Source organism: Antrostomus carolinensis, unplaced genomic scaffold, assembly GCF_000700745.2.
Source record: "Antrostomus carolinensis isolate BGI_N321 unplaced genomic scaffold, ASM70074v2 scaffold17460, whole genome shotgun sequence".
NCBI classification, from domain to species: Eukaryota; Metazoa; Chordata; class Aves; order Caprimulgiformes; family Caprimulgidae; genus Antrostomus; species Antrostomus carolinensis.
The window spans coordinates 1,739-13,034 of record NW_010289247.1 but is presented as its reverse complement, the minus strand read 5'-3'; the positions used below and the strand labels follow the sequence as shown (position 1 = coordinate 13,034).

The 11,296-nt window shown below is 48.4% G+C and overlaps 1 protein-coding gene across 2 annotated transcripts in view; it reads right to left on the bottom strand.

The window, feature by feature from the left end:
- LOC104526322 (excitatory amino acid transporter 4) overlaps window positions 1-9,889 on the bottom strand; it is a 13,253-nt gene extending 3,364 nt beyond the window's left edge. The window contains exons 1-8 of one of the 2 annotated variants that reach the window (XM_010169756.2): window positions 9,643-9,889; window positions 8,608-8,745; window positions 7,591-7,795; window positions 6,352-6,394; window positions 5,391-5,731; window positions 2,865-3,098; window positions 1,630-1,824; window positions 1,041-1,175 (exon numbers count right to left, since the gene is read on the bottom strand). In XM_010169756.2, coding sequence (XP_010168058.1) covers window positions 1,041-1,175; window positions 1,630-1,824; window positions 2,865-3,098; window positions 5,391-5,731; window positions 6,352-6,394; window positions 7,591-7,795; window positions 8,608-8,745; window positions 9,643-9,856 — 1,505 coding nt within the window. In that variant the 5' untranslated portion in view covers window positions 9,857-9,889. The remainder of the gene's footprint in view (window positions 1-1,040; window positions 1,176-1,629; window positions 1,825-2,864; window positions 3,099-5,390; window positions 5,732-6,351; window positions 6,395-7,590; window positions 7,796-8,607; window positions 8,746-9,642) is intronic. The other variant, XM_029085420.1, reaches the window with a different exon arrangement.
- Window positions 9,890-11,296: the final 1,407 nt, after the last annotated feature.

The following is an 11,296-nucleotide window of genomic DNA, read 5'->3' as shown; positions in this document are numbered from 1 at the left end:
TTCCTGCTCTATTGCATTTCCAGTTTCTCACTGAAAAGTTTTGGACTTGCCACAAAATGTGAGAAACGTTATTGTGGTTCCACGTGGACAGTTCCCTTTCAGGGCTGCTAAGGCCTTTCTGCAGACTCAGATGAGCCTTGCCACATCTCTTACACTTGAGTTGCATTTTGTTTTACAAAAAGTGCAGAAATTCTGGTGCAAACCTATGACTTAGTGCAGCTGTGGAGCCAGATTTCCTCAGCATGGACAGTGCACACTAAGGCAAGGCAGCAAATTCTTCATGCAAAATGGCAAATCTAAGACACCCTTTGCAGTGAGATATTCTCCACAACCACAACTGTATGTAAGAGCTGAAGCTACCACCAGTCCAGCAACCCATCATATCCTTCAGTGGTAACAACAGGTAAGACTTTTGGTATCTGATTGAAACCAGCCTTTCTGGGTAAGTACAAGGGGTAACCTGGCATCTCAGGAGGCAGGGCCTTGGCTGTTTTGGCTACACTGCTTTGGCAAGGGGGTTGGACTAGATGAGCTCCAGAGGTCTCCCCCTCCTGCAAAATCACTTGTCCCAAGACATAAAAGGGAAATAAAGGTGAAATGGAGCAATGTAGCTCGCTAGCTGCTCCCATCTAAACACTCCTCAACTTTGTATGGCCCAGTCTCATCTGACTTTCTGTGTTTGGTAGCACAGAACCATCAGTCTGCAGTGTGAATTTGCTTATTATTGGAACAACCTGCCCCTGTCAGGCTGGAAATAGTTTCTGTGTGCCTTTTGAGATAAAGCAAACTAAGGACATTCTGCTTGGTGACCAGGCTGGTCTGCAAGTGACCTCTAATGCCCTGGGTAACTGAAGTACATGGTGAAGTTTCCAGCATGGGCAGAGAGGGCCATGTGCAAAGGTCTTATGGGTACAGGTGTGTTTTAGGCTTAATGATACAGGTTACTGGGACTGCTTGTAGCAGAGGCGTTGGGAGACAGATGAACTCTGAGCACTGGCAAGGAGCACAGAGCAATGCATGCTGCTGAGCAGAGGACTTACAGAAACCAGTCCACAGCGATGATCAGCGTAATGTCTTCAGTAGGCAGCCCCACTGATGTCAACACTATAACCATAGTCACCAGTCCTGCCTGGGGAATACCTGCAGCTCCAATGCTGGCTGCCGTGGCAGTGATGCTGGAGGGAACAGGAAAGCACAGCTATCAGCAAAGGGGAGAAAAGAGGTAGTCACATTTGCAAAAATGTCAGGAAGTAGCTCAAACTCATAATCTACAAAACCTCTTGACAGCCTTTTTGCCCTGGTCAACAACCAGGGTGGTGACAGATGGGACATAAACCAGCAGCCAGGCTCTCCCCTGCCAGGCACCCATCCATAACCGACTGCACACTGCAGCTCTAGCTAAGGGGTGGCCCAGAACTGGAAATGCAATAAGGGCTCAGGTGGACCCTCAAAGACATTGTGCCCAAATCATATGTGCTTCTACACCTGGACATGTAGTAAATCCTTCTTTTCAATACTTTTTTTTCCCTTGATTGTGTCTTCTGAGCAAAAGAGGAACCTGACCACACCTCAGATAAGTCAACAAAACTGAAGCCCTTCCTGTAGTGCCATAACTCTTTCAACAGTCACCTTATTGTGATGATCTGCCCGAAGTCAAGTTCATAGTTGTTGACTTGTGCAATGAAGATGGCTGCAAGGGCCTCGTACAGGGCGGTGCCATCCATGTTAATTGTAGCTCCCACAGGCAGAACAAACCTCGTGATGCGCCTGTCCACACCGTTGTTTTCTTCCAGGCACCTGAAGGTGATGGGCAGAGTCGCTGAGCTGAAAGGAATTCACAAAACAACATGAATTGGGTATATGCTGACTTTGGAAGAGGGACTAAGCCTCTGCCTGGTTTATAACCTTACCCACCTGCTTTTTCACCCTGCCATGTGAGCCAGAGGCCAGAAGCTGCTAGGAGAAAGAACAGTCTAAGGAAGGCTTCCTCAGATATGGTGCATGCTGCCCTTGCACATTCAGACAGGGTTTTCCTCAGGGGGTGGGACAGGGGCTGTCTGGCCCTGAGGCTGATGATGCTGGTATAACACCAAAAGAAAGTGATGCTGGAGGATTCAGGGTAGAGACCCTCAAGACCAAAACTCCTTTTCCAGCTCCTAAAAAACTTTAAGCCCTTTCTCACCCCCCTCAGTGCATAAGACAAGAATGACCCGTGTGTGAGAGTGCATCTTGCAGAGAAAGCAGAGAATTGCTTCTAAAAGAGAACATGAGCAGGAAAATTGCAGCGTGTTTCAGTGTGAGAATGCACGTGGGAGAGGCTTCCAGGAAACGAACACAGCAAGAAACACAGGACTTGGAGAAACCACAGGTACCTCCAATCCCTTGCTTGGGCTGTGTTGTGTGGCAGCACAAGTCATCAAATGTACGGGTGTTTGTGCCATTGCCCAGGCCTGTGAGTTTAATGCCAGTTGGACACAGTACATGTGCCTGGCACAAATGTGCAGATGTGCATGAATACATGTGTGTGAGAGGTACGTGCATGGGGAATAATGCTCCAATTCAGTAGGATTTGATATTTTTCCTGAGCTCAGCATTTCAGTGCTGCAAGCAGAGTCACCACCAGGTTTGGTAAGGAGGAATATGGCTCCTGCACTGATGGTTAGAGATGGCCACGTGATTGGGGCTCCTCAGCAGGGGAATGGGAAACTTTCCACTCTCAAATGAGCTTGGCTGGACCACTGCAAAAAGCTGCTAGTGTTTGAAATTGTGAGACTGCAGTGCTGCACTGAGGGCAATGGAGTGCTGAGAAGCAGCCTCAGAGTATCCACACCAGCCCCAACCCTACTCCTACGTAGCCATCGTACCTTGAGGAGGTGCCCAGGGCCGTGATGAGGGCCTGCAGAAGCCCTGCAATGAATACCCAGGGGTTTCTGTGAGTGACGATGAAATAGAGCAGTGGCAGGATGCAGAGGGCATGAATGAGGAGTCCAACAATGACGGTGAGTGTGTACATCCCCAGCTGGCCTCCCATCACGGCTAGGTCATCCATCTCCAGGATTTTGCCAGCAATTAAAAACATGATCCCAACTGGAGCATACCTGTGGCAGAAACACAAGGCCGATGCTCAGAACTGGCACTCACACTTTCACACCAGCTTTAATGCATGCTGTCTGGACAAATCCCCAACAAGCCAGCACACCATAAGTGCTCACTGAGCCTAACTGTTGGATAATTCTGCTGGTTTCTTTCCTGGAAATCTGGAGAGAGCTGGGACTTGCTCAACATACTGTCAAAAACCAGCACGTGTTCCACTGTCGGGGACCCCAGCGCTCTGTTGTATGCACAGCTTGGGCACTGGTGGAGGTTTCCTCCTCCTTTTGATTTCCCTACGTGTTTCCACAACACTCCTTGTAGAATTGATAGGGGAGGATATGTGGAGGAGTCTTCAGAGCCCCTTCATTTCCTAACAGAGCTTGGGCTTAGAGTAGTTTTTTGGTTTTTTACTGAGGGGCACAGGGAAGTATGGGAGAAACAGGGAACTGGGGAGTAAAAGCAATAGTGTCCTATAGGTTCTGGGATATCAGCCTTGCTATCTACAGATGTTCACATTTAGGGAATAGGAACATATAGAGAATCCATATCTGGTGTAGCAAGGACTGGGCATACCAACACCCATGAAAACAGCCATGGCTTATATAAAAACCCATTTTGAGGTACACTGCTATTCTTTCCATTCCTTATGGGTTTTATCCCCTCCATAATAATGCATCTCATGAGCAGCAGTGAGGCTCCACAGAAAGGAAGCCATAACACAGACATGGAGAATATTATGGGCACTAAACTAAACATGGACAAATAACTGGACCAAAGAAAATCCCAGCTCCACAGCCACACCTCTCAGGGCTTGGCCTCTACAGCTCAAGAGCTCACATGCAATTCATGCACAAGGCTCAGAGGTCCACATGCCAAACTCCAACTTAGCCTGGGAGGTTTGGAAAAGTTTCAGGAAAGGATTTCACAAATTTTTCATTTCCTCTGACCTTCCTCTTAGAAGACATTCTTGGCTGCAGCTAGTGACCAGATCTGCCCAGGAAAAACAAGCTTCTGGGAGATGCTCTGCAGAGTGTGGCTTCAGGAAGGAGTGCTCGGCTGCAGCTGACAGTCCTGCCTCCTATACCAGCAGGACTGTGGAAGTGAAGAGGTCTCTCCAGACACTACCTACTGTACGTGCACAGGCGGTTTCCTGAGCGTAAGCAATGTGCTGTACATCAACACCCTGCCTTCCTTCAGTGGAAGGGGGAGCTGAAGGAGGAGGTGTTGAAGGCACCTTGGAATTGTCTCTGGGAGTAGTGTGCAGGTCTGTTCCACTGTGCTCGTGCTCTCCCTTCTGTGCCCTTGGGCAACTCTTATCTCTTCTTAGGAAAGCAAGGCCCCAAGTTCTGGCTCATTTAGGGAGGAAAAGATCCCAGAGGGGCTGGGGCTCCCCGACACTCTGCTCTGAGCTCAGGGTTGTTCTTCCCCTTTGTGTCTCTCTGTGTAAGGCCTGTCGCCCTGTGCCCAGGATTTTGCTCTAAGATAAAAGACTGTGACTAGAAGACTAGGGAATGGAAGCTGGAGTGATCTAAAATGGGAGAGGGTGTGGGGCTGACAGATCCCCTCTCTGTCTAATGTTTCCAGCCCCACATCTCTCCTGTCTTGCAGTACCTACCACAAACACCTATTTACACCTTGAGCCTTAGGTGGATAAAGAGCTTAAAATAACAAGATTTGGTAAAATGCTGACTTCTCGAGAAGACTCATCTTGGCAATGCCTTGCTTGTCTGGACCATGTAGTACAGGCAGCTTTACACAGAAAGCAACAAGCAGCTGAGGTCTAGAGGAGCTGGGATCTCGCAGACCTAAAATTGAAAGGCAATAACTTTGAGTTGACCTTGTCAGCCCAGCTCAGCTCTCAGAGCTGATGCATACAGGTGCCACCCTGAGTAGCAGGAAAGTGGCAATAGGTTATTGTGATTTATAGCTAAGTAGGACTCCTGGAACATAGCTGGAAGGAAAGCTTTTGGTGGGAAAGCCTCACACCCTACCCCTGTTGGTAAGGCTAAGACATCTTCCACTCCAGCTCTCTGGTCTTCCAAGGATGTTTCCAGCAGCCTCAAGGAAAGCAAGTCCTGGTGTACCTGATATTTCTGAGGTAAAAACAAAAAAAAACAGGAAATGAAATGTGAACAAATATCCCATCCAGACTTTTCCCTCCAGCCTGATGGAGTCAAAGAAGAGCTGTGCCCATCTGCTTTTCCTGTGCATGTCATCCTTAAAGCTACCCCACTTCTCATCAGGTCAGTGGAAACTGCACCTGCAGACCTCCTGCTCCAACCGGCCGTGCTCCTCACCAGATGATAATGGCCACCAGCCTCATGATGGCTTCGTTGAGGCAGTTAAAGAACTCCCGCAGGGCCCGTCCCTTCTGCTTCATGCTGCCGATCACCAAACCGAAGCACATGGAGAACACTACCAGCCCCAGCGCGTTCACCCCATTGGCTGAGCCCGGGATGGGAATGACTTCTTCAAAGGTCAGCACCTCGGAGATAGTCCCCAGGGCATGAGTGACGTTCTCCAGGATGCCGGTGAAGTTCTCAGGCACGGGGATCTGAGTGGTTGTCACACCTGCTGTGACATTGCTGCTGTGGAGGACGGTTCTGGTGAAGACCCTGGTGCTGTACTGCGTCTTGTACTGAAAAGACACAGATGATCAGATGCACTCACAGGCCCTGGTTCAGGAGCTCAGGACAACATGCTGGGCTCTGGTATCCCCTTCTAAAGAAAGGCGAGTACTGCAAGCTCCTGCTCACCTCTGTGGGAAACTTGCCTTGTCTGTTCTCAAGCTCCCTAGCTTAGTGCTTTCATCAAAAAGTTCATAGAGCTGGAGGTCAAAAGAGACCATTGCAGCATCTCATATCCCCAGGACTGAGATATTCTGGCTTCTCTGATATCCCTTTATACTGCTTCCAAGGGCACTAGCACTATGGAAGAGACAAGTCCTTGGAGAATCTGCTCCCATTTCTCTGCCAGTCCAAACCTGCTACCTGAGATAAAACAAATCCTTCCTGACTCTATGTGGGATGGGATGGGATGGAGGATGAAGCCCCACCATCTACAGACAACTTGAAAAGCTTCTATGGGGAATGCTGTGACGTAGACTAATGACTGCAATGCCTCCTGGGGCAGTTGGGCTTGGGGAAGTGTGAAGGCAGTATAAAGCAATCACTGTTCTGTCCCTCAGAGAAGTAGGTTGGACCATGGTCTAGGGCAAAGGGCACAATCAGAAGTGATAGGTCAGGTGGGATTTCATACCTGTTTGAAGCAGGCTTCTACCAGGTTGGGCGGGAACATATTCCTGCAGTAGATAAAACAAGGAAAGTTATTGACCTGTTTGACTAGCAAAGAAACCATGGGCTTCCTGGCCAGTGCCTCTGTCCTGCAGCAGTGTCTCTGGTCACAGCTGTCACAGTGCCAACTCAGGCTACAGAACAGACGGGCCCTTTCTTTTGGACTGACAGAAGATGGGAATATGCTGACCTGGAGCCAGGCACCCTCCTGCATCTTTTCAGACTCCACAAGTTTGTATTTCAGGTATGTGGGAAGAGACTACACACATACAGCACTGGGATATGGGTCTATTATAAAAGCATCATCAAAGCCAACCTCACCGTAAACCGATACCATATTACAATTTTTTATATACTGCCTTGCTCTCAGCTTCATCTCTACAGCTGCCTTTTGAGCTCTCTGTTATCTTGTACCTCAGAAACACAGCTTCATACTGCTCGAGATGGTACAGCTTTGCAATTCACTGGGTAAGGTCACAGCAAGGGAGGGAGAAAGATAAAGTCTTGGGAACCACCTCCTTGATTGCCTTGGGTCAGTGAAGATGGGTATTTGGAGTAGCCTTTTCAGGGTGAATTTCTGAAGGGCACGCAGTCATTGCTCATCCTGCTTCCAGCCTTTCATTTCTAGAACTATAGAACTTTCCTATTTTTTCCTGCCCCACCATTTTCCAATCCTCTCAGATTATTTTGCACAATCAGTACTTTGTGAGCTGCTCTTCTCTTTCTTCCCAAACAGGAGAAACTCTTAGGTAAAACAAGCAGGAAATTAAACACTGTCAGAAAAATCTCATCTTCTGAGATATCAATGGAGAAGTTGCATGAGACTGGATTCTTTTACACTTGTCAGGTCTCAAGCCCATTTCTTTCCTTCCTTGCCTTTGGTTTAAAAACTGTATATTGGCCTTGACGGTGCTACATGTTGATAGTTTTAATTACTTGTTTTAGTGAGCACACCTTGGCCTCTTGCATTGATACCCCTAACAGAAGGGCTGGACTCCAGAGCTCCAGGCCAAGCATTCCATCTCAAGATTGGCAAAGCCAGTTAGCTGGACTAAGCTAGAAGTAGTAGACTGGGCAAGACTCATCCAAAAACCTCTTTCTGTAAGAGTGTATGCCTAAAGCTGTGGCACTTCAAAAGGACATTCCATGGAGGAATGTAAGCTCAGTGATATGGTCTCAATATAACACCATCTTGTTCACGTACCTCACCAAGTCCATGAAGGCATCTGTGGTCTGCACCTGCTCAATTCTGCCTTCTCGGTGAAGCTTGTCCTTAGATCCTTTTCCTGGGTGGATGATGATCACCATGAGGATGCCAATGAAGACTGCTATGATCGTGGTCACCATGTAGTAGACAACAGCCCGCATCCCCATCTTCCCTGAGGCTCTGCCATCCAGTGAGGCCATTCCTGAGGAGTCACACAGAGAGGCAAGATGAGAAGGTCTGTTGTCTTAGAGGGAAGAGGGAAGCCCGAGGAAGATTCAGTGTGCAGGGCACATGTGTGAGTTGGACGGGGAGATGTGGTCTCTAGGAAGCACAACATACAAGGGGCAGACTTTGGAGCTACAAAGGTAATGTCAATATGGGAGAATGTGGCTTGTAGTTATGAAGAAGCATAGCACTGGTGGGTCCTAGGCTGCATTTGGGAATGTAGCAGTTTCCTCCTAAAACTCTCAGAAGGAAAATAATCCCCTCCCAGTACATTGGGCTTTTAAGTCTCTACTGGTGGGATGTTTCAGCAGGTGGAACGCCTTGCCATCCCTTCTGCTGTCTGAAAGCTTGGCTGGCTGGCATGTCTCCCTAGGAGGACCTGGATGAAACAAGCTCTCCAGCTGGTGATCAACTCCAGCTCTTTTGGACTGCCATGAATTAACTGGAGGAATCAACTTAGGCTGGAGGAAGCCTGAAGCTGACTTGGGCAACAAACTTGTTGACACCGGAGGTTATGTAGGATGAAATCCTTGTTAGTGCTCAAGTGTTGGGCATTGGAAACACCACATTGTGTCCTCCCTAGTCTCCTGAGAAAGCACAAGGCCTTCTGCTTCTCTTCCCCACCACTGAACCAGCAGGGCTATGACTGTGAGTCATGTTCACTACAGTTATAGGTTCAAGCTTGTCACTATTCGCCAAGCTGGGGCACCAAAGGGTACTCCAACAACAGCTAGCATCCATCTTTGCTGATTATTGCCTTGGCTGAAAGCAGCAGAAAGCACTTCTCACCTGTAATCAAGCTAGAGACAATGAGAGGAAGAACCAACATCTGGAGCATCCGCATCAGCAGCTCTCCAGGGAAGGAGAAATACTTGATCTGGCGATAGGTCAGCTGGTAGGGCCGGAGCGAAAATGCCAGGATGATCCCTGTGGATCAGCAAGGGATGAGAATGGAAATGGGACAGTGTGATCCAGTGCTCTGTCCCTCAGTCCTACAGCATGGCTTTTCTCTTTCTCATCTCCTTTCAGCTCCTCCTCTCCCCAGAGGAGTGAATGCTCTTTGTTTTTCTAAAGGCCATGATCCAGTTTTTACTGTATGCCGTCTCTCTCTCTGACACATTTATATGCACAGGAGCCTTGTGCTAAACCACAGGTCTCCTTGTTGCTCTGTCTGCTGCTCCTCTGGGGTCTGTTCCCAGGAAGTTCACTAACACAAAAATACTTTGACCAGAGATATGATCTCCCAGCCTAACCTCACTGTGACTACACAGTTCAGAGACTTTGTCCATCCACCTCTGAAAGCCGATTTCAGGTTATGAGTTAGAGACACAGAGGTGGATCAAAAGCTGGGGACAATCCACGGGCTGCTGGGCAGATTTAGTTTGCATTGTATCACAGCCCTTGGCACCAGTTCCCCTTCCAGTACTGTCAGGCTAAAGCTGTGGGACGAATCTGAAGAGCCTTTCTGCCTGTAGCTGCACTCACAAGAAGCCTCTGAACAAACCTGGATGACTTTTAATGAGGATTGGTAGAGCTGGATCATCAAATCTTTTCTGTTGTAGACTGTTCCTAAGATGCAGCCAGAAAGGATCAAGAAGGACTCTCTCACACTCATTGTCTGCAAGGTCTGTTGTCCTTGCACACAAAGGTACTTCTGATTTGGACAGCACCTTGAGCTGTCAGCTCATCAGCTTTACCTCCCCATTCAAACCCACTGATAAAATAAAATCTTTAGATTCTACATCTTTAGATGTAGAATAAACAAACTTTTCCCCACATTTATAAATGGCTTCTCCCTGCCCAGCGTTGCCACCAGCTCCATACCTAGCAAGACTGCAGCAATGGTGAAGAGGACGAAGGCGTTTCTCCTGAAGAAGCTCTTGGCGCTGTCGGCAGTGATGCTGTGCATCCGCTTCTTGGCCCTCGCCGCCCGCTTCTGCACCGCCTGCCGGAACCGCTGCACCCGGCTCTCGGCGTTGAGCCGCTTGGCTGCGTCCTCGTTGAGGAACAGGCTGTTGACGTGACTCTGCTCACTCATCGTCAGCGCGGCTGCTCCGTCCCCGGGACACGGCTCTGCCTACGCTAGGCAGGGAGAAGCACAGGAGGGAAAGCGTAAGCTCCAGCACCCGGCACCTCACCTTCATTTTTAGGTCATTTCCATGGGGAACTGAGCGGGTTTATTTAGAGTTGATTAATAAGCTCCTCTGGCCCTCTGCAAGGAGCAGACCTTGGGGAAAGGCATCTAAAGGGCTGCCAGGGTCTTGTCACAACTGCTCTGGTGTCTCTGGAGAAGATCTGGCCTTTGTAGCCCCCAACTTGCACTGAGGAAGGGCTTGTGGTGGCCTGAGCAGCCAGAAGGGGCTCCACAGCCACCCAGGCTTGTTCTTAGGAGTTTTATCAGTTTGGACAGGAATGAATTTCTGTTACCTGGCAATAAAAACAGTTCCGGCACACAAACTGTTCCAAACAAGACCAAGCAGCAAACAACATACCTCCTAGATGGACAGACCCCTACCAGAGCAGCTTTCCCCAGGACAGTGAGCAGCTCTGGATGTTTCTGCAGAAAGGAACATAATCCCTTTGCCTTCAGTGGAGCCTGAGGACAATGCTTTACTGACTTTCCTTTGAAGCACAACAGGACTTTCAAATAGTATCTCTTGTCAAACTCCACTGATGGGGTTAACCTGTCTTCACAATTACTGAGATCAAGATCAAATCTCCTCCAAAGAGGTAAATAAAGGACCAATTCTGCTCCATTACCTACTGGCTGCAAGGCCTGGAGCAGTCTACTGTTATTCAACTGTTTATTTTTTACTATTATTCCCATATCCCTCAGAACAGAAGAGCAAGGGGGATACACAGGCAGACCAGTCCACTCTAGAGTGCTAGAAGGCACCAGCAATCCAACGGTTCTTATTGTTAGGAGGATCATTGCCTGACTGTGCAGGCGCTGGTTCCTACTGTCATTGTGCCTTGACAGATACAAGGTCTGAAAATGATTCTTGTTCCCAGGAGTTTGCAAAGAAAATACAAGACTAGATGAAACCAAAGAAGAACAAGGTCACCTTAGCACATCAGCAGGTGCTGAAAGATCTTTCTTTGGTGTTGCAAGTCAAATAAGAGCTATTCCATTTGCAATCCTAAATTTAAGTCAAAGAAACTGTCACAACTGGGATTACATTCTCTATAAAATACACATCTAGTGTCTGCCATTTGGACCCAGATAAATGCCTGTCATGAACTGAAGACATTACCTTAAAGAGGAATTGGTTCATGGCAGAACATTGCAAGGTTGTTTCCAACAGATAGATGGAGGGAAACCTGCATTCTGATAGAAGATTTGTTTGCACAGATGCTAATGCCTTCATGAGGTTCAGAGTCGTGGAGAGACACCTGAGGTGTCCCAGCCAAGTCACTCTAAGCCCTCCCAAGGCTGAGCTGTGTGAAGGCCCCTGACAAAGATTCTGGGCTTTTGCTG